Source organism: Orcinus orca, chromosome 21, assembly GCF_937001465.1.
Source record: "Orcinus orca chromosome 21, mOrcOrc1.1, whole genome shotgun sequence".
NCBI lineage: Eukaryota > Metazoa > Chordata > Mammalia > Artiodactyla > Delphinidae > Orcinus > Orcinus orca.
The window spans coordinates 30516006-30543026 of record NC_064579.1 but is presented as its reverse complement, the minus strand read 5'-3'; the positions used below and the strand labels follow the sequence as shown (position 1 = coordinate 30543026).

General features: G+C 39.3%; 1 protein-coding gene across 4 annotated transcripts in view; it reads right to left on the bottom strand.

The window, feature by feature from the left end:
• Window positions 1-27021, bottom strand: part of NEIL3 (nei like DNA glycosylase 3) — a 64019-nt gene that overhangs the window by 19382 nt on the left and 17616 nt on the right. For 3 of the 4 annotated variants that reach the window (XM_004280923.3, XM_033407814.2, XM_033407811.2), the window contains exons 1-4: window positions 19128-19369; window positions 10568-10695; window positions 2891-3025; window positions 2366-2579 (exon numbers count right to left, since the gene is read on the bottom strand). In XM_004280923.3, coding sequence (XP_004280971.1) covers window positions 2366-2579; window positions 2891-3025; window positions 10568-10695; window positions 19128-19283 — 633 coding nt within the window. In that variant the 5' untranslated portion in view covers window positions 19284-19369. Of the gene's footprint in view, window positions 1-2365; window positions 2580-2890; window positions 3026-10567; window positions 10696-19127; window positions 19370-27021 lie in introns of those variants that run through there. The other variant, XM_049704151.1, reaches the window with a different exon arrangement.

Here is a 27021-nt window from a genome sequence, read left to right as displayed (position 1 = left end):
ACTCAGTATCTTTATTTTTTTTTAAGATTTATATTTTTTTGTTGTGGACCATTTTTATAGTCTTCATTGAATTTTTTACAATATTGCTTCTGTTTGATGTTTTGGTTTTTTTGGCCACGAGGCATGTGGGATCTTAGCTCCCTGACCAGGGATCGAACCCGCACCCCCTGCATTGGAAGGCAAAGTCTTAACCACTGGACCGCCAGGGAAGTCCCCTCAGTATCTTTTAATAACATATAATGGAAAAGATTCGGAAAAAGAATACATATATGTATATAACTGAATCACTCTGCTGTACAGTTGAAACTAACACAACACTGCCAATTAACTATACCTCAATTTTAGAAAAATTCAAAAAAGAAAAATACCATCTTATAAACTTTAATTCTAAATTCAAATATTTATTGAATACCTATTCTGTACTGGACATCTTCAAAGTCCCAGCATTGCCTATCAGCCACCTTGAAAAGTCTTGCAGGAGAAAAAAGGAAGGAAAAAAAAAAAAAAGACCAGAAAGAAGGGACAAACAGGTACAGGAGTAGATGTTCTCCAAGGTCACTATCAAGCTTTAAAAAGATATGAATTTATAGACATGCTTTAATATTAAAGTACATGTTAACACATGGAAGAACGCAGAAACAGACCTTGCTGAAGAATTTTTTTGTGACACAGCCTAGCATAAACCTCAGGGTCACCCTTTGCAGAATTCATTATCATTTGGCACATGTAGTTTCAATAGTAATTCCAGAAGAAATTCTAAAGACTCACCTTTGTTGTGTGTATATGAATACATATGTATATCTTTATACAACAGAAACAAATTTATCAGTGCCTCTAAAATCTAAAACCATCTAATCAACATAATCCTTCTAAAAGTATTTTTTCATTTATTTAAAGTTTAAAACATATGTACTTCTCAAATTCATTTATTTCTTACCACATCTTACTTACTACGTTCAGTCACATCTTAAAAGGCTAGATTATACTTTTTCAATCATTGTGCGTGTGCTTTTAGGGGGCTAATAGCTAAGCTTCAGAAAGATTAATTTTTAACCCCCTCACGCATTACGGCCGGCTGGACGTACTGATAAAAAGTAAATTGTCAGTTTATCAAAGGTAACAACAATGTTCTGGTTAACAACACTCTGGGTACTTTTTTCAAAAACATTTTCCATAGAGTTCTAGATGATTTTAAAAAGTTCATAAGCTCATTAGTGTTAAAATTCCGTCTCATTATTCCCATATTACAGAAATTTGACAAGCAGGTTCCAAGTGTCAAAAAACAGAACCAAATCTACAACAATTATTAACTGGTTTCTTTGAAAACTTATTTCCTACTGATCTGAATTTTATAAAAACTCTCTGGGAAGCAATTACACAAAATAAACAGGTACCTTTGGAATCACGTAAAAGATGGTTTAGTTAATAGACACTATTTGGGTCTGGATAAAAGCCCTAATGTAGCTTTCTTCCCTGGAAACTAAAATATATGTATCCTTCCACCTGGTTTTGAGTTCTAACCGCTCTGACCTTCTTACAACTTGGTCCTATTAATCACCGTTCCTTTTTTTTACAATTTTAACCTCTCCCTCTCGGCCAGTTTGGTTTTTTTTCCCAACATATAAATAAGTTCATGTCACTCCAGTTGAAGAACAAGAAAAAAAAACCCCTAAAAATCCAGTTCTTGTCCCAACTTCTCCATCCAGCAGTCTAATATTTTCCCTTTGTTCCAATCTAAGCTATTTTAACAATCACTCTAAGTTTTGTTTCCATTTTCTCACCAATCACTTATTCCTTATTCTCTGCTACCTGACTTCCATTCTTACCATTCCACCAAAACAGCATTTTCTAATGTCATGAACAGGTACAAACAGGAATATATGAGTGTGTGTAGAGTGTGAATTTAATATGCCAGATAGTAAAAGAAAGTTGTGAGCTTCGCTCTTTCATACATTCAACAAATATTTCTTTAATGCCTTCCAAATGCCAGACACTGTATTCTAGATACTTGGATACATCAACGAACCAAACAGACACCTTCCTCCTAAGGGACTGTGTTCTAGCAGAAGTCAGATCCTAAACAATGTATATAACAAGTAAGTATCAGGTGATCAGTGGTGTGGAGAAAAATAAAAAGCAAGCAAGTTATGGAAGCCTGGGAGGAAGAAGTGGGTGGCAGGGATGCACACAGCAATTTTTAAAAGAGAGGCCAGGGTTGGCCTCACGGAGAAGCTGGCGTGAGCGAAGACCCCGGAAGTCTGTCTGGGGAGAATGTGTTACTGCCATGCCGATTTAAGTGTTCCACGTTGGTCCCTTCACAGTATTTAAAAATATAGAAATCATTTAAAAACTACTTAACACCTACTTTAACAGCGGGATGGAGACCACTGTCAAAGAGAGCTTCATTTTTGATGATGTTTCCCACGCCGGGTAACACTTTCTGATCCATTAACACGTCACATAGCATCCGTCCTCTCTGCTTTTTCACTTCACTTTCTGCTCTTGGGAAACTAAAGTTAGGTGAACATACATCTAATTCTTCCATCATTCTTATTCTCTGTTGGCTTTCTGCTGAGTTTCTATAGAAAGGAATAGAAAACACATTAATCATGTGCCTGGTTACAATTCACAAAGTGTCATTTAAAATGATCTTTGATATAAACATAAACACTTTATGTTAACCAGCTTATAAGAGTTACATAGCCAAACAATGACGACCCTAACAAAACATGTTATTTGAAGAATCTTTTAAAATGACGTTTTATCAGTTATAAACTACTTTTAAAATTTTTGTTTATTTATTTATTTTCATATGTGACATTCCCAAACCCAACTGCAGGGCAAACTTTGCAGTTTTGCAGCTGAAGCAATTTTTAATTCAATCTTTTACCTGATTTCTACTGATGAGTCAAAGAAACAAATCAGATCTTTGGTGAGCTGTACTTCAAAAACAGGAGGAAGTCCATTTTTATTTTTAGACTTAACTGGATTAATCACGAGGAAGCCTTTCATTCCAAAATGAATCCTAGAACAAAAGCAAACCCATCTTTGAGCGGCAGTAAGTATATCATGCAAGAAATTTTTGTTCCTTCACTTTTTGGAATATAAGCAAACAAATGTTAGTCACAATAGACACTTCAAGGGCACAAAGTGATAGCTAATGTCGTATTTTTGTTAATGGCTTTGTATCCTTATAAAACTAGATATGGCAATCATTTTTTCAACTCACAAAGAAAATAAGTTCCTAGAGAAATAATAAGGCCCTGATAGTAAGCCCAAGAAAACACACCCCTGTTCTCTTTTCTTGTCAGATGAGGTACCTTTTATTCACACCACAGTCTACTGTCTCTCAGCTTTTTCTCTGATTCAAAGGCTTGGGGTGAGATAAGGCTAAATTTAAATTGCCTATAGTTGGTGTTTTTATGAATTCTACAAAGCCACCAACATTCACATTCCTTACTTCTAGCTACAGTATATTGGAAATGTTTACCTATTCCAAAATGAGATCTATAGTTTAAGACACTTACTCTTTTCTACCCCCCTGCTTTGGGATAACACAGTGAAACAAATTTTTGCAAAATCTTTCATATTAAAAGAAAAGAGAACAAGTCAAAATGCTATTGTCTTCAATTCTTTTAGTTTCCTTCTACCTTTGTATGTATTGGGAAGAGGGGACTTGTAAATATTTACGGTTAACTTGAAAGCCACAGTGCAGTGATGAAAAATTCATAGCCTTTCAGTTTTTACAGGATTGATTAGTATGTCCAGTTTTAAAAAAAAGAAAAAAAGAAAGTGGTTTTACAAGACTTCTGATGATGAAGATCAGAAATGACTCTCAAGATGAAATAGTTTTCTGCCTTTCAAACCCTTCTCCTTATAGCTTTGTTGAGTTAATAAATATGGCTCTTTGGGCAGCAAACGTTACTGCTCTGTGCTTCTAATTCCAAAGCACCATGTTACAGTATTGTACAAGGTTAACCAGTCTAACTTTAAAGATGTGGGTTTTAAACGCTGTGCGCCCTACTGTCATTCATAAATGCATTTTACATGCCCCACAGTTCTTGACAGGAAACATGTGTGCCTGTAAGTACTCCATAACTTGGCCTACGGAGGTTCAACGCCAGTGAAAGGTGTACAACTGTCATGCCCAGAAGCCATCATACCTAAAATCTTTTCAGCTGCATGGCTCCTACAGTGGATTCTAAATCCCTTTCCATAATGAAACTGCATCTACATATAAAATCTCAAAGGTTAAGACCCAGTTCAAATGCAGGAGTAGCCCCAGTAAGAACCCCAAATCAAAGAAGTATGCCTTTTTTGGTCTTATAAATCTATTCAGGGGGAAATGTGCATAAAAATAACTATTTTTATAATAAATTTTATTTTTATGAATTTTTATGAAATAGAGAAATGTTATGATGACTGAGCCCCAATAAACCAATGAATTTTGTGTTTATTATTAAGTACCCTTTATCTTAAACTAAGAAAAACATATCAGTACCATGAACATTTTCAAGGCACAGTAAATACCTGTACTGTCATATTTCTATCTCTTGATCCTCTCAAGCTCCACCCACTCCCAATCCAACTGGCTACCTGAGACCACTCACTCTGCATAACATGATGGCCTGCCCACCGTGGGCTTTAGGCCCAGCCGGGAGTGGCCTCTGTCCTTTCCTCTGATCCCATGCTTTTTACACAGCTGATTCAGGAATGGAAACCTGGATCAAGCTGGATTCATCAGCATTTTCCTGAGGAATTTATCTGGGACACAGAGAGATCAGTTTCTTGTTAGGATTGGGAGATCTATCATGGGAGCTGTCTAGGGTAATGTGTCCTGACATGGGCACCAGAAAAGCCATGAGAGGCCTGTCTGCAGAGACACAGACGACAGGAGATTTCAGCGGGGAACAGAATCAGGAAATGCAGAGAGTCCTCATAGCGTTTAGTCTTCGCTTCCAGTTCTACCTGAAGCCTGACTGCATTATCTTCCGGTATCAAAAGACACCCATATTCTTATAATAATTACTAAGCTTGTTTAAGTTGGGCTTCTGTCGCTTGCAACCAAAATTCTAATATAAAAATTATGTTCAAACTAAAAATTGAAGTGATAGTAAGAAAATTCCTCTAGTTAGAAATAACTGCCTAAAACAAATCAATAAATAAGACCCAATACTATTTTAACCACCAGCCACATTCTTCCTGTTATCACTAGCAGAATAATCTGAACCTCCTTAACCAAACATAAATAGCATCAACGACAGTATTGTCACAGGTTCAGATTAATGACAACTACACATGCAGATGAGGCAACTGCTTATGAAGATTATCAAGTGGTCAAAATCGTCATATGGATACTAGCGTGTAAAACAGTTGAATATAAAGATTGTAAAACTTATGCTGGGAATTCAAAGAAAGAGGTTATAAAAAGAAAGATATGGTCTTAACCATGTTGAAAAGGAAAAAGGGAGTTCTGCTTCTACTTAAGATATAGAAGCTAAAAGTGAATATGGATCCTACCCTAATAAGGAGAGAAAAATCACAGTATTTACAAAATCCTAAATTTTCTTGAGCAGGCAGCCAGGTGAAATAAATTCCAAAGAGTGACAAGCCCCTCTGTGGAAAGACAGACACACAAGTTATTCCATCTGGGAAAGAGTACGGGAGAAAGACAGCTACTGTAGAAATGGATAAGAAGAAAACAGCTAATATTTTCAACAAACTTTTAAATAGTGTGGCTAGTATGACGGTTTAGAATCTCTGGAGCCCCAGACACAAGGAGTGTGCCCTCACTTGTAAGCTCTTTCCCACAGGCATCCACAAGTTAGCTGCCCACAAGTAAGATGTGAGTCATGGCAGGGGACCTGAAAGAGCCACCCTTGGTGACGTGGGACCTGCCTGCATGAAACCCTGTCTGCTTGCTTCTTGAACATGCCTCTTACGTGAAGCAGAGGTCTTAGAAAGTTTTAAGATGCTCTAGCCAATAGAGAGGTACAAACAAAAAGCTGAGTAGTAACAGGAGTAACAGGAAACTACCTGCAGGCAGAGGAGTAACAGGAAACTACCTGCAGGCAGGGGAGTAACAGGAAACTACCTGCAGGCAGGGGAGTAACAGGAAACTACCTGCAAGCAGAGGAGTAACAGGAAACTACCTGCAGGCAGAGGAGTAACAGGAAACTACCTGCAGGCAGAGGAGTAACAGGAAACTACCTGCAGGCAGAGGAGTAACAGGAAACTACCTGCAGGCAGAGGAGTTACAGGAAACTACCTGCAGGCAGGGGAGTAACAGGAAACTACCTGCAGGCAGAGGAAGTCTTGTGCCAGGTAACAAGGATAAGCAAGCAGTCTGCCACTGGGGAGGGAAGGAAACCCTTCTGCCTCCAGGCCCAGGCCAAGTGCACTGCTGTTCAGAACGAGCCCAAGCAAAAGCCATCTGCCTCTAGGCATGAGGCAGGGAATCAACCTTGGTGCAGACTCCTGCAGTGATACTCCAGGCACCAGTCCCATGGGAGAGAGCGAGGAAACTCTCTGACCTAAGGCCACCCACACAGCGAAGGAAGCATGGCTGCCTTAGGGAGGAGAGGGGCAGCAGCTCTGAGAAAACTGCAGCCCTGAGGCCCACATGCTCAGGGCCTGTCCAAAATTAAAGCTGGTCTGGAAGAAACAAGAACCTCTGTTTCCCCATCACGAACCTCTCACTGAGTAACAGGCAACAGCAGTCTGCCACCGGAGGGCTGGGGGACCTGAGTGTGGAGAGACTCCCTTAGGACAGGAATATGCAGGGTAGGTAGTCAGTAGGTAGCTGACTAAAAAAAATGATGATACATCCATAGAGTAGAACACTTTGTGCACGTTAAAAATAATAATGTACATTTTGACATTGACCAATGCAATACGCATGTTATGTAAAAGGGAAAAATATAAATTAAAATTCCTATTTATATAAAAATCATAACATGCAATATCATATAATTCATGCATATGTAATATAAACTATGGTATATATACAATTTATATTTTATCTATGATATTTACAAAAACTGTTGAGTGTTTTCTTTTTAACAGTAGTAATTATGGGTGGTATTTACTTTTTCCTTTAGATATTTTGGAACTATCTTAAGGTTTTACAATTGGCTTATATATTACTTTAAAATATGGGAAAAACTGCAATAAAATGATGTGTACTGTGAAAAGAAGCAAGACAAGGAAAGTGGCAGAACTAGTGACCCTGTAGGCTGTCGGGTGCAGAAGGGAACGTAAATGACTGCGGTAAGGATTTCCATATTTTCTCCAGTTACGCATGAAAGCATTATGGTAACTGAAATACAAGATAAAAGCTACTATTTAAGAAATTAAAAATATGTATTTTTCCACCTGTAGATTACTTTAATGGTCAGTTTTCTTACATTGCAAGTGACAGAGACCCAACTCAAAAAGCTTAGGCATTAAGGGATATTTGGTCGCTTATGGAGTCAGGAAGGCTGAAGAATCACACTGCAGGAAAGGCAAGAATGTGGCTGGATCTTAGCAACAGAGGGAATTGGGGGCTAAAATGCCTCTGGGATTCTCTCTGCTTTATGGAGGCTGGCTGTATTTTCCATCACCTTGTCTTTCTGGACAAGCCAACGGCCACCTACAAGTCTTAAGGCCTCACAGCCCCAGCTTTCCTCCATCACCGAGAGCCTAATCTGCCTCGGCTCCAGCTGAGAAAGTTCACAGAAGAACTTGGGCTGACCCAACCGACTACGTGGGAGAGAAAGTTAAGTAAGATTATGCTAAATTCAACTTGAATTCTTTGGTTATTGTGACCAGATGATCAGTTTCCAGAGGAAATGCTGTCCCCAAAAGATAAGTGCGCATGTTGGACAAACAGTAGGTATTCACTACTCTCAAGTATAAAATTTCATTTGGAGTCCTTATCACACTCCAACTTTTCCTAACATGTTACGTGACAGATTACAAAACTATGTTTAAGCTCTAAAACCCTCTTATAAGTAGCATATGTATCATGGATTCCTTAAAGACCTTTCAGCAAACCAGAAAGAACTGTCACATTATCTCTTGCATTTCTCCTTAGAGGATCATATCACTCAAGCTCCAATAAATTACAAAATTGATTATGTATAACGCTTCACTAAAATGACAAAGCCTCCTAAATATTTCAGATACAGTTTCTGGTCTCTGAGTATGCATGTAATTGCAAACAATGGGAGTCACATAAACCATAAGTTGGAAACACCAAAGTGTTTTAGAAAAGATATTCATTTAAAAAAAAAATATATATATATATATATATAAGTTCACGATATAAGCTGCGTTCATTTTGACTGAAAATAGCAGCTTGTAGGATGGGCATGCCTGGGTGAACAGAGTTACAAATATATGCACACATAGTACCGGCAATACATGCACTCATGGTTAATAGAGATTCTATTTGGTAGTGGGATTGTGAAGGTATAAATTTATTCTTGTTTGTTCATTGTTTCTCAGTTTGCTCTAATGAGTATTTGATACATATTTAACAAAAAGTTAAACATGACTTTTTTTTTGTTGACAGATGAAGAGCTTCTGTAAAGTGTTCAGAAAGAGTATAGGTATTAATCACACCTAACACCACATCTGCGCTCCTAAAATAAACGTATACCAAATCATTTTTATTGTTTTCTGGCACTATTCTGAGCACTCTGATACATCTTTTAGCAACAGAAACAGTCACTGTCTAATTTATATCTTTCTGAAGTGTGGATTTTACATGGCAGATCCTCTTCCAGAGGGCTAGGCCTGTATTCTACTTTCATTAACAAACGAATCCCAGGAAGATTCATGGCCTGGCCTATAAGATGTACTAAATCCATGGGCAATTTGAGTTGTGAGAAGCTGCCTATTGAGGGAAAACTGTGATCATTAAGCATGTTTCCTACTATCAGCTTTCTAAAGAGCAGACCAGCCTGGTGGGGAGGAAACAGAGGTCAGAAATGAAGACTACATTTCTATCTCACGCTCACAGACCTGCAGCCTTACACAGGACCCCATTTCTCTGACACTGTCATCCATCCTCCCAAGAAGCACAGGTTAGGAGAGCATTTTCCTAACTTACATTAAATTGTGAAAGGGAATACAGGTGATTTTAGGTTGTTAACTTCATATTCAAACAGCTGATCTGCCAATGACCTTCAACTGTTACATCACATAGCAGTCAAGGCCATAGGAATCACACTGGTCTCCATCCATGTACTGAGACACATACTCGCCAGGGATGGTACTAGTTACTTAGTTTGAGGAAACAGCTGCCCTTGTTTAGAACTTCATGGAACACTTGCTGACAGCTCTGCACTGAGAAATGATTCCCCCCTTATCAGTCTGGTGGAGAACACTTGGTAAAAACCTCCCTCTCGTGCTATAGAAATAAATCTGCACCTCACAACAGAGAATCAATGACATATCAATGTTTTCAACTATCTTACATGGATCCCATTGTGTCCTACTTTGTTTGGAGCAAAGAATTTTCAATCACATCAATCAATCTATTACCACAATAATGTAGCCTGCAGTAGATCACTGCTGCCTGAACCGGGAGGCGGATGCTGATGTTATCAATTCCAGGCTGAGAAAAACCATGAAGGGACAACGCTGTCCAGGGACAGCAGCTGCTGACAATGAAGAGACCACGTCAAAGGAAAAGCAATCACATAAAGTCTGAAGTACTCTAAACATGCAATAGATGAGATGCAATAAATAACAATCACAGAGTCATATTATCTCTTTGCAACCATTATTCACCTTCACTTAGAAGCATGGGGTCTGGTAACAGAACTTTTAAGCAGGTGAACACTGTGTAATATCTTAAGGAAACATTAATAAAGATTCAAATTTACAGTTTGCAACAGATTAGGCTAAACTCCGAGAAGACAGATTTGACAGACGTATTATTCCACAGGCCTTTTTTTGTATGTTTTGCAAAAATTAGATAGGTGATTACATACATTTCGACATTTTTATCATTAAGTCAACCAATGTGTTAGCAATGAATTTCCATAAGCACTGTGAGACAGCAGAGAACCGGTTACTTCTGTGGAAAGTTTTGAAATCTATAAATAAGTTTCCCTTTCCGTACAAGGCTTCAGAGAAAGAAGGAAGAGAGAAAAATGTAAAAATCTAGAGAGACATTCAAACCAAATGAGGAGCTGTCATAAATATAAACAGAATAATGTCGCTAAATGCAATAAATATTTGGTGGAAATTAGAGGGAAAAGAGCACCCCGGGGAGTTTGAGGAGGGGCAAAACAGAGCTGTAACGCTCTAATATCCCTTGGGAAGCCCTGCCAGACTGTCATCTTTTTTTAAAAGAAATAAATTGACTAACCCTCCAAGGAACGATGACATCACAATTTATTCTTCTTCTGCTTATTGCTTTCCATGATAGAATCTCAACCTCTTGTATTAGAGCTCTCTTAAAAATGGAGTACTTTCTATGTATTTAAATGTGACATGCAGCAAACTGCAAGAAAAGCCTTCTACACATCTCTAAACATAGAGAGATAAGACGTACTGTACAGATTTACCTTACCGTAAAGCTTTTGGCCCAAAGTACATAAAGAGCTCCTTCCCCAAAGTTTCCACGCCGCTGTAAATGTGCCCATTAAACAGTCTCAAGAAATTCTGGCTGGAATCTTTATTATTATTCAGTGCAGCAGCCTAGGAGAAAATACATACACATATGTAAACACACACAAACTCAAAACAAAAATCATAATTTAATTCTTAAGGTTTTTATATTACTTCATGCCCAGGTACATCCAATGAGAAGAATAATCTCCAACAAGTCGAGTAACGTAATCAGCTGTTTACATACATTTTGTCAAATTACTAGGCAGTCATTTAAAAAGAGAGAGGCCAGAGCTTCCCTGGTGGCGCAGTGGTTGAGAGTCCGCCTGCCGATGCAGAGGACGTGGGTTCGTGCCCCGGTCCGGGGGGATCCCACATGCCGCGGAGCGGCTGGGCCCGTGAGCCATGGCCGCTGAGCCTGCGCTCTGCAACGGGAGAGGCCACAACAGTGAGAAGCCCGCGTACCGCAAAAAAATAAAAAAAATTAAAAACAAAAAAAAAACAAGTGAAAAGTGAGAGAGAACCCCAAAGGTAAGAAGCCAGCTTCTATCAGAAATGCATTTTACCAGACATAAGGAATGAGCGCTTCAATTTCATGGTCTTGTGGGATACGGGGTATCAGAGATAAAGCCTGGGGTCCCCCCGAGGAGGGGGATCTGATTTGAGGTCTGCTCCTCTCTCCCTCCCCAACTGCAATGTTCAGAATAAAGGAAAAAGAAACCCACTACTCCTTCCCCCATCAGCAAGCAAAACCAAACAACATAGTGTCAGAATTACAACATATGAACTGAACATTATCAAGAAGATCAAGGAAATTATAAACATAAAATCTCAGTTCTTCTGTGGGTGAAGGAAAGGAATGGGCTGAGTTTAGATATCCCTTGAGAAGCCCTGCCAACCTATCATTTTTTTTTAAAAGAAATCAATTGACTAGTCTTCCAAGTAACAATGACATAATGACATAGAAAATGATGACATAGATAATGCTCTTTTTCTTAAGCTGGGCAGTATATATACTGGTATGATAAACCGATAAAACAGTTTTAGATACTGTCTGTGAGCAAATCACAACTTTCCCTCCACTTATGTTAGGATGTTACCATTCAGTGATTCTCAGACTTTTGGTTTACAGACATGTCATCCTATATATTTAAGATGATATGTTCATTCTATTCTTTATTTGACTAAATTGGTCCTTGTTAAAAAAAAAAAGACACAACTGTAGTATTTAGCTCAAAGGGATAAGAGATGTTAAAAAGAAGAAAAAAAAATTGCAAATTGCTAGGGACTAAATTGTGTCCCCTCCAACACTCTTTACGTTGAAATTCTTACCCCCATTGTGACGGTATTTGAAAATAGGGCCTTTAAGAGGTAATTAAGGTTTAATCGGGTCATAAGGGTGGGACCCTGATCCAATAGGATTAGTATCTTTATAAGAAGAGACACCAGAGGACACACTGTCTTCCTCCTGTATACTCAGAGGAAAGGCCATGTGAAAAGAAAGTGGTATCAGCAAACCAGGAAGAGAGCTTCACCAGAAACAACTGGCTGGAACCCTGGTCTTAAACTTCTAGCCTCCAGAACTGTAAGGAAATTAATTTCTGTTGTCTAAGCCACCCAGTCTGTGGTATTTTGTTATAGCAGCCCAAGCAGATGAAGGCATGAACAGACACTATTCTTCCACTAAATCCATTCACAGTTGTAATGGCTACAGCCAATGCCAAACTTTCCCAAACTGCCTGAAGTTCAGAGAACTGGCTTTACATCTGTCCTTTGCAAAATAAGAACTGCGGAATCAATCACAGACTTACAGCGACCAATGAACGAATGCACAGGAGTAATTAATAGCGACAGCCTTGCAGTTCTGCACGAACCAAAAAACAAACAAACAAACAAAACCCCCCAAAAACCCATGGGAGATTCTAGCATCAGGAACTATGGACACATGTCACCATGTCCTCAGAACATCTGCCTCTGATTCCTCTTCTCTTTCTTGGATGAACTCTAGTGCCAATTCACTGGACCACCAGGGAAGTCCCAGAATTCGTTATTTAATACTTGATGAGGTGCTTGGGTTTAAAATGACATGTTAGTATAACCTCTTCCTTGCTCACATGTATTGTGTGTCCCTCTCTCTGGTACTGGAATTTCCCCACTGGAAAGAGGAATCATCTTGAGGTTTTCAAAGTGCCAAACCCAGCACAGTGTTTTCACCAACCACTATGATGGGACTTAACAAACTAAATGATGATCCGTCTGTGACTTGTGTTTCTCCCTTATTTGTCCATAAGCTCCTGGGGAAAAGTAACTCTGGTGTTTAATATCCCTGGGAGCCTCACACAATGCCTGGAATTCAGGAAACATCTGTGGGATTAATCAGATCCCTCCTTCTTCCCCTCTTAAAACTGAGTGTGGCTTTAAAACACAGGGTTGCTGTCTTCCCCACCCATCATCCCCATCTTGCTTTACCTTTCCCAAGGTTTCTTGGCAAAAACTTCTACTCTACCACCTGTTTTATCTCCTTTGAAAATTATTAACACCCTAGTCTCTTATTTTCTAATTATCTTCAATGGAGTGAGGCTTAAATATAGGAGGACCAAATTCTCATGACTACCAAAAGCTAGATGGATGTAAAATACTATATTTACCAGTTTCCCATAAAGTAAAAAGAACTTTATGGGAAGGTTTAGGAAGAGATTAATGTATTTTCAGCGGCCAGTCCCAGCCTGTCCCGGTTTTTATTTAAGATGCTTACTTAGCATTTAAATGGCTGCTTTGAAAACATCTATTCCAATACCTTATTTGGGTTTTGAGGTGATACAAAAAGATCTTTTTATCCAGTTTTCTATCACGTGAGCACCTGACCAAATCCCCTGATTCCCAGTACACTATCATTTCTAAAATAATCAGCTTTAGATAATATACTCAGGGCAAAATAAAAAATTCAACTTATAATCGCCCATCTCAAGCACTTGCATATATTTTTAACTGTTTTTTAAAAACTCCATTTAGGGGAAATTCTGGTGTACCAGTGATGGTTTGTTCCATTTATTTTGAGAGCGCCTGTGTACAAACTGGGAAAGGCTTCTGCAATAAACCAAAGATTTACAAGATATTCACTTGCCCTACTGTGGAATCTGGGGTTATCACCTCTTTGTATAAGCTCCAGCTGTCCAGACAAATTCAAAAATTAATTTCCACAAGCCTATTATTTTTGCTGTAACTATACACAATGGCCCAATATATACGTGGCTTTCTCATTTGGGCCCTTATAATCCTATTACAATATTATTTGAACATTTCATTCTTTTTTTTTTTTTTCCTGAAATAGAGAGGAAAATCTCCTTTGCCACAATTTTAAGTATGATTGAGAAGGGTTCACGTTCCCATTTTCAAGTAGCTTAATAATATGAAATCGTCAAAACAACATATATCTTCGGAGACAGCACATGATTTATTGTGCTGATTACCATTTATCCTGCCTATCCATGGGTGAACAAGGAAGATGAACTTTTCAGAACAGAATAAGACTTTTCCATAGATAAATGTTTCAGCTCTAGTGCGGTTACATATTTTCCCCACAGAGGAAGAAAATAATACCATATTTACATTCATAGTCTGTCCTCCTTTTTGTCTCCCACATGCTTTACCTTCCTAATACAACGACACTTCCAGTAATCAGAAGTCACTTCTCTACCAATTTAGACCACCAAAGAACCTAGTTTTAAAATGGTCTCTAAGCCCCCAAATAGAGGTCTTTAGGTCCTTTCATCAAAATATATTCTACAATTTTGTAAGAGGAGAGGCTATAAGCGCTTACTCAGAGGCTAAATGCTTTATACACAATATGAGGGCACCACAAGATTACACCCCTTCATAAGGCAATAGGTCATGCCTCTGATAAATGGGTCTGGTGAGAAAGCCCTGATGTGGGAGAAAAAGGAACAAACAATTACCAGGACGTTTACTTTACATCGCTAGGCACTAAGCTAAGAGTTTTATATGTCCTCTAATCTAATCCTGACCAAATAAGCAAAGATGTAAGTCATAAGCACCTCCAGCTGAGGAAGTAACAAAGGAGCTGGAATTCAAAATCATGTCCTTTTCTCTACATCACCCCCAATACTTCGTTGTTTGGTGAAAGCTCCAGTGGCCATGGAAAGTCATCTCCCTGAGTTTCCTCATCCGTATGTTATCTGTTCTCTGTTGACCCTTGTTCCACGGCTCTATATAATGCTGAGTGCTGGTAATAACGATCCTGAGTCATTAAGGTGAAACCATTATCAGTATCCACTGAAGAAGGTAAGCAAGTACTCTAATGCAATGTTAAAAGCCCTTTTTGGATGTAAACAAATAAGCTTCATTTGGCTGGAAAACGAATCTCTGTGGATTAGCTCCTTCCTTTACATACTGGCAATAAAAATGAGCTATGATTCTTTCCCCCCACTATGAAGAAGGGAAAGGAGGGAGGAAAACGTTTACTATGTGGCTTCATGATTTTCTTGTAATAGGAATTTCCATTTAACATACATAACAAAACACATACTCATAAAGAAAGATTCTGAACTGCTTTTAGTTTTAAATCCTTCATCAAAACTACTTTGGCACTATTCAGAACTTTGCGCTTCTCCATCCATTCAAATGTTTATGAGGCCTACTCTGCTCCAGGCACAGTGAAGGGCAGATCAAGAAGGGTAGGAAGAGGGCTTCCCTGGTGGCGCAGTGGTTGAGAGTCCCACGGGTTCGTGCCCCGGTCCGGGAAGATCCCACATGCCGCGGAGCGGCTGGGCCCGTGAGCCATAGGCGCTGAGCCTCTGCGTCCGGAGCCTGTGCTCCGCAACGGGAGAGGCCACAACAGTGAGAGGCCTGCGTACCACAAAAAAAAAAAGAAGGGTAGGAAGAGCTAGCTACATGTATCGAACCTGAAGGAGTGACTAGGTAGCCAGAGGATCATGTTTCAAATGAAATGAATACAAGTAAACTGTTTCCTATCCTGTTTTGTGAAAGAAGATCGAAAACTTATGCAGATTACATACCTATTTCACTACAATACTGTATCCACCCAACAATTAAAATCGGAGGATTGACTCTTCACAGCTCATTAACCAGACATGTTCATTTATATTCCAATGTTGCTTTGTACCATAAGGTTCCAAAGCTCCAACAGAGTTTTATGCAATGTGCTTACAGAGTTGCATAATTTTATGCTGACAAGACAGTGGATCAAAACTCAGAGAAATGATACAGCGCGTGCAGGACTAGCGAATGCCGGGACCTTCTATGGCTGTAACCTTTCTTCTTCTCAATGAGGATCGCTTGTCACCGAGAGACGTGCCTTAAAACGTGTTCTCTATGGACTTGTCAAACTGCAGCAAAGAGGAAGGCTATATGCCACAGTAACTGGTTCATTATGGCAGTAGCTACGGAGGTGTTTTTTTTGGTACAATGATTATCTGGAGTTTAAATCATTTATTTTAAATAGATAATATTTCTTTAACTCTCCTTTGTATTTTTCCTGTTTACTGCAATATAAAGAAGATTGTATGCTGTTATTTTTCAACTGCTGCCTTGTGAAAACTAATGACTTCAAGCCAGTAGCAGACACCTTTAAATAGCTTTAACTCTGGCATAAAGGCCTAGAAAACACGGGATCATTACCTGTTACAGTAATGATCACGCCAGAGATCTGTGACAACCTACCATGTTCTGATGCAATTTACTATGGATCGAACAACCCTCTAAAATGCAAAGAACCCTTCATGTTGATAAAGATTATTATTTTTTTAGATCAAAGGCCCAGAAAGTGAAGCCATGGCAAAATATTTAGAATATTCCCAATAACGACAAAGGGATTATTCATTCCATATTGATTTTCAAAGCCAGTTCCCACAGAACCAGGTTCCTGAGATCCCAATCATAAAGACCTTTTCTAACTTTTAATACCTCTTTATGTCAAGGTATTAAGCATAACAGCTTTACGTTCAAGGCTGTTTACTTAAGGGGTATATAGCTCATTTAGTAACGCTGCCAAGTGATACTAATTGCCCAAACACTGACTAAGCATGTGTATTATATTATCAGGCTGCACTGTGAACATGGGAATGGTAGCCATTAGGATTATCAAATTAGGTACGAGAATCAACCAAACTGAACAAGACTAAAAATGGTGGCAGACACAGACAAAAACCTAAGGTCTCACTTCGCTGGTTAATAAGTAATCACCACTATATGCTGAGCAATATGGTGTTCCTGACAATGAATCAGCCATTTTCCTACTGAACCGTTTATAACTGAGGGGATCTATGGTTAGGAGTGTAGGCTTTGGAGTCTGAAAGCAGGGAGGTCAAACCCTGGTTCACCCCTTCCTAGTCATGTGATCTGGGGCAACTTAATTATTTAAACTCACTCTGAGCTTCACATTCCTCCTCTGTAGAAGCAGGTTAATCCTTTATCATTGGGTTATTATTTCTTGTAACGAAATGAAATGCAACAGTTCTTCAAAAGCACTTTATGCCTTGCTACTAAAGAGAATCACAAACTAAAGGGAATGTTCATGCTGTTTGGGCCTAAATACCAATGAGGTGATGTCTAGTTAAAACATTAAGTGGGATTCTCACAGAAGGAAGTTTATCTAACTCATCTTTGTATCCTCGGGAGCGAGCTTAAGACCTAATACAAAATATATTATTGTTGAATGACGTCAGTGATGATATCTGTAACATGTCATGCCATAGTTACCAAGCCCTACTGCCTTTACTTCCGAAATAGCGACTCTGTTCCCTTCTCTTCATCTCTGCCCCCAGCACCCTCCTCCAAGGTCCAGGCAGGCCTCCCGGGATTCCTACAGTCCTCGTGTAACTGAGGAAGCGGCATCTACCCTGCCTTTCCTCCACTCTTCTTACCTTTGCAAGGTAGAGTGATCTTTTCAAAGTGTCAATGGATCTTATCACCTTTCAAAGACCCCCATTACTCCCTACCCAGGTCTACAAAAATCCCCAGCGTCTGACTCCGACTCACCAATCCCAATCCTGTCTTATTTCAAACCACCTTCCTTCTGTCTCATCCTCTCTTTTCCAGCCACACCAGGTTTCTTTCATCCCTCACGTATGCGCAGCTCTCTTCCTTTGCTATTCTTCTGCCTGAAGCGTTCCGCCTGCCAACCTTCAGTTCAGGTCTCCTCACCCTTCATACCTCAGCTTAACTGTTACTTTCTCAGCAAAGCTTTCCCTGAACTTCCTGTAAGTTCTTATGGAACCGTGTATCTCTTCTTTAGAGAAGTTATCAATTTATATTTCTTTCTGTTCTTACTTCATGAATGTCTGTGTATCTACCCAACTAAAGAATAGACTCCACAAGATGGTGTTCGTTTTTGTTCCTCCCTGGTTCCTTGAGTATTCAAAATTTTGTCGAATGAGTGATTTTTCTAAACATTAATATTCTTAAGAGACCACTCAAGATCCATCTCTGTGGTACCCTGAAATGATTTTGAGAGAAACGCTACAATAAAAGAATAGGTGCAGAGTACTAAGTGACATATAAAGTCAAAAATAAATAAAATACACTGGCAACTGGAAGGAGATGCAAAACTAACTCTTCCAAGTTTGAAAATTTATTTTCTCAGACTTAGAACCTCATTTCTTTCAAGTTGTAAGCAGATGCTAATTTCATAGCAGGCAACTTTTTCTTCCAGGACCAAAGGCTACGATGAAGCTTTGCAGGAGAAATTGAAGTACGGCACAATACTGCCTGCATCCATGAAATACAATCATCCGTATATCTAAAAGGCTTTTAAGGCACGATGGCTTAATCAGAATATTCTTAGTTCTAAATTCTAAATTCTAATTTAGTTCTAAATTCTTACCAAATGAATACCACACCATCTGGAATGCATGCCTGAGTGGCAAGAAGCTGTGCTACAATTTCCTCTAAAAAGCAAAAAATCCACTTAAGGGAACCAAAATGGGTTTCACTGCCCCTTCATTAGACGGCAATATTAAGTTGAGTGGGAAGGTTGGTGCTAAATCTTCTATGTGAAATTTCAGAATTATATATTAGTTGTGATACATTTTCAATTGCAGAATATTAGGCAAGCGAGAAGCTAGAATTTTATCCTACAAAGCTTATTGTCTTAAAAATGTGAAGAAAAAACACGTCAGGGGGTGCGGAGATCTGATAACATTAACAGCAGAAAATGCAGCTCTACACAGAAGGAACCACCTTTCGCTGGGCTGTAAAGAAGTTAAGCGACCTGGAATAAAACACCTTCCATCACTCCCGGCCCGGGCCTCTCCACGGCAGCCTTAGCCCAGCAGCCCAGCGGCCCAGCGGCCCAGCAGCTCTCAACTGGGCGCAATAGCACGGCCTTCTCCCTCCGGTGAAGTCAAGGTCAGCTTTCGGGAACGCGGGGCCCCAAGGAGCCTGAGCCAGAGCAAAGAGATGACTCTTTGGACCCTGGAAACCCGATGGGGTTTTTATTCCACTTCGCCTTGCTGGTCCCCTCGCAAGATATAGGAGCGGCTTACCTGTGAGGAGCCCGCAGCCCCAGAGGCCGAGGGCGGCGAGCCGGGCCCCGCCGGGCTCTGCAGCGCTCGGCCCCGCATGTCCGTCACTGCCTGGCCCGGGCGCACTCGCGCCCGAATCTTCTCTCCATTGAGAGTACAGCCCGGTCCTTCCACCATCTCCCGGGCCGCCCTGTGCCCCTCTATGTTGCACGGCCCTGCTGAGAAAACTGCCGCGCAACCTCACGTCTGCGCGAGCGCGTACCTCGGCCCCGAGGAGATTCAAATCTCCCGCGCGCCCGGCCCCGCCCCGGAAGCCCCGCCCCCGTCCACGAGCAGGGCTCCCGGGCGCAGGCGCAGTGGCTCAGCGCTCCGGGCCTGGACGCGGGATTGCAGGGAACGAAACGTGAGCGCTGGCGCAGCCCATCTGCCACCCACCGGGGCTGAGTCGTAAAAGCGGAGGCAGTTGGAACCTCAGAAGCTCCAACTTGTTCTTTGCTTTGAGGTTTTGCCTTTCTCTCTGAGCTGCTCTGTACACCCACATTTTGTACCTTATCCTCTTATTCTGTCCTAAAATCCAAGGTTGCCTGGCAGGCCTTTGCTTGCCCTCTTTGGACGTGGGTGGACGCAGAGGGAGTCAGGGGAGGGTTTTAGAGCAAGCAGCTTTTGCTTTTTCTCTTATAGGTTTAGCATGTCTTAGAAAACGTGGCCTTATATACCAAATATATTTTAGTGTGTATATTAAAATATAGCGAGACCCTACCCAAATTCATGCAACAATTCTATTTTGGGTTGAACGCTATTTGAAATTGCTTTGTAAAAGTCAGGGCTCTATATAAATCAGAGGGCAATACATAGCTTTTCAAATTTACACAAGGATGTGTGCATGTAAATACATAAATATAAGGACTCCATACAATTTTTTTAAAAAATGAAAAAATCGAATCATTTTTGAAAATTAAAACACAGCACATTAGAACACAGTGTCAATTTATAAGTGATTTAATAAGCATACCACTGCTGTCGTTAAACCAGAAAAATATATGTAGTAGAGACTTGAATTAGAATATATTACTAAAGACTTGAATTCAAAAATTTGAAAAGTAATAAGTCTTTCTGTAGGGAGAGATTAGTGGTCAAAAGTTAGCTGGATCAGGTTCAGAATTCTTTGTACTTCCTTGCTTAATTTTTGTTTTTTTAATAAATTTATTTATTTTTGGCTGTGTTGGGTCTTCATTGCTGCATGTGGGCTTTCTCTAGTTGCAGTGAGGTGTTCAGGTTTCTCACTGCGGTGGCTTTCTTGTTGCAGAGCAAGGACTCTAGGCACATGGGCTTCAGCAGTTGTGGCTCGCGGGCTCTAGAGCGCAGCCTCAGTAGTTGTGGCCCACGGGCTTAGCTGCTCCAAGGCATGTGGGATCTTCCCGGACCAGGGCTCAAACCCATTTCCTCTGCATGGGCAGACGGATTCTTAACCACTGCGCCACCAGGGAAGCCCTTCTTCTTTAATTGTTGTTTACTCTTTAGGTCAAGTTACTAAATAATCAAGGAAGAATCCTATTCCCTACAACCCAGATTCAGTCATAATCTCTGCCCTTTGATGGAAAACAATTCTCATACACCTTATTCACGTTTACCTTTTTATTCATTATTTTTTGCTACCTAACAAATTGTCCCATTTGTTATTTCAAAGTTTCTGCAGGTCAAAAAGTTGGCAGGGGTCTGGCTCAGTGGTCCTGGCTCAGTGCTTGTCAAGCAATTACAGCCAAGACATTGGCCAGGGCTGCAGTCATCTAAAGGTTTGATTGTAGCTGGGAGATCCACTTCTGAGATGGCTCTCTTGCATAGCTGTTGGCAGAAGGCTTTGGTTTCTCATTTTATGGGTCTCTCCATAGCGTTGCTTGGCTGTTTTCCTGACATGGCAGGTGACATCCCCACCGTGTGTGATCCAAGCCGGAAGGCAAGGAGGAAGCTGTACTGTAATGGCCTTTACTACCTAGTCTCTGAAGTGGCACGCCCACACCTTCACTCCTTCAGTTCATTAGAATCCAGTCATTCGGTACAGCCCACAACGGGTAAAGGAGGGGAATTAAGCTTTATTCCTGGAAGGGAGGAGTACCAAATACCTTGTGAACATATTTTAATGCCATCACAATCTTCATTCATCTGATTGATTCATCATGAACTTATTCTCTTTAGCTGTTGTGTACTGGGGCACATTTGGATCAAATAAAATCTTTAACTTGAATTAGGTTTACCATTCTCCAGAGAGCTGAGTAAGAGCTGGGGAGTAACACTGAAGACACTGAGAGACGTCATTGATGTGCCCCTGCAAGGCCAAGCCAGATTTTGTTTATCTGTGACGAGACTCTGAGTCTTTGGATACTTCTCTTTTTTATCCTTCCTTACATGCAATTAAGGGTGACATCGCATGCACTCTGCATCTGCAGTGTTTATAAAGTCATCTCACCACTGCAAGCAAACCTTCCCTGGTATAGACTCGATTTCTTCTTAAGCATTATTTATTACTTGATGACTTTATAAAAGTCATTCATTTTCTCTAAAACACACTTTTTTCTTATGTAAAATAAAATATACATTTCTTATAAGCCTCCACATGGTTTGTTTTTTGTTTTAATTCCCAAATAGCATAACATATATGAAAGCAGTTTGAAAACACACACTACAAATTCAAGGAATTAAGATAAATTCGATTTGCTCTGCCCAGAATATGCTCTGTACTTTCTGTTTCTTTGCTCATGCTGTTACTCTCACCTTTTTGTATCCTTGTCTTCATCCCAGTTTACTGAAATTCTCCCAATTTTTAAGTCCTAATTGAATGCATACCCTCTAAGAAACCTTCCAGGTACACTTTACAAATGAAGGAACGGAGAGGGTCACGGAGAGGTTAGGTAACATGCTCAAGGTCACAGAGTTGGGATTCAACCAGGCAAGCCAAGGTCTTAGCCAAATGCTTTCACCAACATCACTTACATGACACTAGCCCTCAATCAAATATTTTTAGGAACAACTTATGAAATGGTGGTTTAGAGGAAAAGCACCTTTTAGCCTTATATGGGGATTAAAGGCAATCTCAAAACCTTCCTTTAGCATATTAAGTTTTAACATATTCTGGATAATGAAACTTTGTTTTTACCCTTCTCCTTACAAGGTCTGTGTGCAGATTTTTAGTTGGAATGATAAAAATGTAGCCCGGGGGAAATGTCGTTAATTTCTGTGTTTTACATAAATAACTTGAATATATTTAACAGGTAGAGAGATAACATCCATCCTCTCTGAACACCCTCTTAATTTTAGCTCTGAATAGAGGAAACAGTCATTAGTGAACATTACGTGCAGGTGTTTTCAGTGGTATTTACTAAAGAGTCTCCAGTTTATACCCATTAAGAGAAACTTCTAACGTTAGATTACAAGAAGAATAAAATGCACAGCAGCAGAAACCATTTTTGACGCTTTCATTGTTTGAAGCATATACCAAATGCTGGGACTTTGCAAAGCAGTGGATTTTGTTCCATTGCGAAGGCTGGAAGCGCCAGGTGACAGTTTTCTGCTTGCAAAGCCAAAATCTAAATTGCAGAATCAACCATGGGCTTCTGGGTAACTCACGAAACCGCCCTGACATACCTAGCCTTTTCACAGTGATGTGAAATCTAGGACTGGGTGCTTTGGTTTTGCCAGATTCTCCATGGAAGGGATTTTTCTAATTTATTTCTTAATTTAAGCATATTTAGTAAGCAAAGGTAGTTTCTGAGCATGAACTTAATTTGGGGGAAAATAATAACTAAATAGTTATTAAACACTCATAAAAGAGCCCAGATAATCTCTTTGTGAGGGGTTCTCTCCATGAGAGAGGACAGGAGAATTAATTCATTTTCTATTTTGAAATAGAAAAGCAGGTTATTTTTTGTCAATATCTTGGAGCAATATTCTTCATCGGTCTCAGGCACTGGAGAGCATATTCAGGTTGAGGCATGAAATCCGCCATTTATTCATTCATTCAAAAAGCAATGCGATTATTGGGCACCTAATTTGTTGCAGGAAGAGTGCTGGATCCATGGATACAGATATAAGTCAGAGATCTAAACAGCTCACCAACTAGTGCAGCGAGAAGAGGAAATAAACACCAGCGTGCTGACAGGTAACCTCAGGGTGCTCCCGGCAGACACAGGAAGGAGACCTCGGTTTTCCGACATCTCCGCTAAATTTTGAGGAGACATAAATAAAAGTTTGTTGCATAAAGGATAGGAGAAGGGGATTTTTAGGCAGATAGGGGGAAACCTATTTTACAACGCCAGGAGGTGTGAGAGAACCTCATATTTGGGGGGACCACAAGAATATCTGGAGGACAAGAGGATAGGGAGTGAGGGCAGATGGGGCCGAGAGAAGTCAGCAAAGCCAGATGATGGAAAACCTGAATGGTATGCTAAGAAGTATGGGTCTTCTGTTGAAAGTCATAGGGGAACAAATAGAGAATTCTATGCAGGAGATGGACATGCTTAGCTTTGCTTTATTAAATGATCCCCAGTATGGTGTGAAGCAGTGGGTCTCAACCGGTGACATTTGGTCACAACTAGGGGGAGAGGTACTACCGGCATCTCATGGGTCGAGGGCAGGGATGCTACTAAATATCTAACAGCGTGCAGGACAAGACACCACCGCAGATCGTTAATTACCCAGTCGAGAAAGCGTTACCAGTACCAAGGCTGAGAAAGCCTGGTGCGGCAGGCTGAATGAGGCTCCCCCCAACCCTAACGTGTTCATGACCTAATCCGTGGAATTTGTGAACACGTTTCCTTAAAGGGCAAAAGGGATTTGACAGATGTGATTGGATTAAGGATTGTGAAATGAGGAGATGATCCTGAATTCTGAGTGCACCCAGTGTAATCACAAGGGTCTGATAAGAGGCGGCACGAGGGTCAAAGACAGAAAAGGTAATGTGAGGACAGACCCAGGCAGTGAAGGAGATGGATGATGATTTTGAAGATGGAGGAGGGAACAAGGAACGCAGGCGACCTCCAAAAGGAGCAGCCCTGTTGACACCTTGACTCCAGGCCCGTAAGACTGCTGTGGGACTTTTGCCCTTCAGAAAAGTTAGAGAATAAATTTGTGTTATTGTAAGCTGCTAAACATGAACTACTTAGAGCAGCAATAGGAAATTAATGTATCTGTCTCGGAGAACAGGACAGATGGGAAGTGAATCTTGATGCAGAATAAACAGTAAGCAGGTGTCAACATTGCCAGGCACTTATCTGAGCACTGGAGACACAACAGTGATTGAGGCAGGAAAAAAAATTCTACTCTCCTGAAACCTATAGTTTTTTTTTGTTCTTTTTTTGGTATGTGCGAGTTCTTATTATAGTCCAGGAAATAATGTCTGTATAATGCTAACTTCCTTTCCCAGTCCATCATACATCAGCTAACTTTCTCTAAAACTTGAGAGTTTTACTTCTGACTTATTCGAATTTATCAGTGTTTTACGTTACGATTTGTGCTTCCCCTCTCTAGTCCAAGGTATTTTAATGTCATAAAAATACCTTCCTACATTTTTCTATTAACTTTGTTTATAGTTTTATTATGATAGATTATTATTCCTAATTACCACTCACTTCTTCATATCACTATTATTAACCCATTCCTACCACGTGTCCCTATAAAGGAATAGACTTCACCACACCATTGTCAGGACAGGCCACTGGACTACCTTTGGCTGACTGAATGCAAGTTCTTTTATCTGATCATAAACTTGTGAGGGAGAAATAAAATGACTATTGTTGGAAGCCACTGAGACCTTGGGATGGTTCGTTGTGCAGCTTACCCTCGGGAAATTTGACTAAAACATTTATGTTTACATTTAGGCCCTTTATCTATGATGCCATCATTGTTACATGCAGTTATCCTTTGTACATAAGTCTGTTTGGTCTTCCTATTCTGTTTCATTGATCTATCTGTTCGGGTACCAATTCAACACTATTTTTAGTCTTGTGAATATTATAATGTGTCTGAATATTTCATGAGTTTCCACTTTTAGTCTTCCTTCTCAAAATTATATTAGCTTTTGTATGAATGTGTAAACTTCATTATATTTAAAATCAGTTTCATGTTCTCTTGCAAATTCTGAGATACTGATTATATATATACATTTAGTTTATAGATAAATGGGAAACCGTTAATAGCTTTACAATGTTAACATGCCTTCTTTTATTAAGGTCTCATTTGATTAACTATAGAAATCTTATAAATGTCTCTGTGAAGACGTTGTGTTTTCTTCGTTGGTCTAATTCCTAGGATTTCATAGTTTGGGTTGATATGTTGAGTGGCATATTATCTTCTCTTATATTTTTAGTTGGTTTTTACTATGTAAGGTGCTGGACTCCAGTACACCCAATTGAGGAAGAGAAGAAAATATTAGCACTTCTATAAATACTTACTTTTTATTTTATTTTAACATTTTAATTTTTAGGCAAATAGTACCTAATATATTAATACATTAGTTCTATAATAATAATTATTATTATAATAATAGCTAATTTTTATGAGACACCAACTTTGTGCTATTCAAATGCTTTCCAAGTATTAATTCACTTAATCCTCACAATATCCTAAGTGGTAATTTTTTTCTACTCATTTTATAGGCAAGAAAAATGAGGCAGGGAGTGGTTATGTAACTTGTCTAAGTTCACACAGGTGTAAATGACTGAACCAAGATTTGAACCCAAGGCAATCTTGCTTTCAATCTCTACACTATGTTGTTTGTAAAGTACATAATTGCAGTTTATAAATAAACACTGGGATCATACTGGGCTCATAAAATGAGTTGGTTTGCTTTTTGAAGATAAGAATTATACATTTTTTAAAGTTTATTTATCAACTTTTAGAGGAACCAATATTTTGCGACCAGTGGTGTCGAAAAACGCTATTAATCTTTAAAGTTTATCTTGTATCTGGCAATTTCACTTAACTTTTATTAGATACACTAATTTGTTCATTCTGTTGGGTTTTCTACATAATCTTATCATTTACAAATGACAGTTTTATGTCTTCCTTTCCAATTCTTATCATTGCTAATTATTCTCCTCGTCTCATTGTGTTGGTTAGAGCCTTCAGTACTATACTGAATAGCAGTGGTGATAAAATATATCCTTGCTTTGTTGAGTTCAAAATTTCTTCAATAAACACTATCTAGCTGAGTCTTTTCAATGAAGACTTTTATTAAGTTAAAGTTAAAAAACTGCTCCCAGTTTTCTTAGTTTCTTTTGTTTTCTCATTAAATAAGTGTAAAATTTATGAAATGCTTTTTCTGTATCTACTGAGGTGATAAATGTTTTTTTTTTAGTCCACTGTCATGATGAATTACATTGATAAAGTTTTGATCGGTAAGCCATTGTACCATTCCTGAGATAATCCCTACAAATTCACTGTATTGTTCTTAACAGACAATGTTTACTTGGCTAATATTTTATTTAGTATTTTCTTATCTGTGTTTAGAAGTGGACTATTTTCCTTTTTCGTTTGTATTGTCCTTATATAGTTTTAATATCAAGATATTAAGCTCATAAAGTGACTTGTGCAGTTTTTATTTTTTTCTGGAAAAGCTTTTATATGATAAAATTATCTGCCTTTTAAAGTTTCACTTAACCTCTAAAGGACCTTATTTCAACTAACTCCGAGGTATTTAGTTACCTAAGAAGAAAAAGAAGGATATCAAAACTGTACTGTGGCATTTTCTAGAGATATCTTATTTAGTCAGTTAAATATGTTGTGCAATTCATCATAAGATAAGTGAACTTTAAAGCTTCATAGTAGAATTTTGAAATATGTAGTATTTGGCAATTTTGGAAAAGATTAAGAACGTTAGCGCTTTCGTATATTTGCTTCATGGCACTGTCATTTGGTTGCCAAC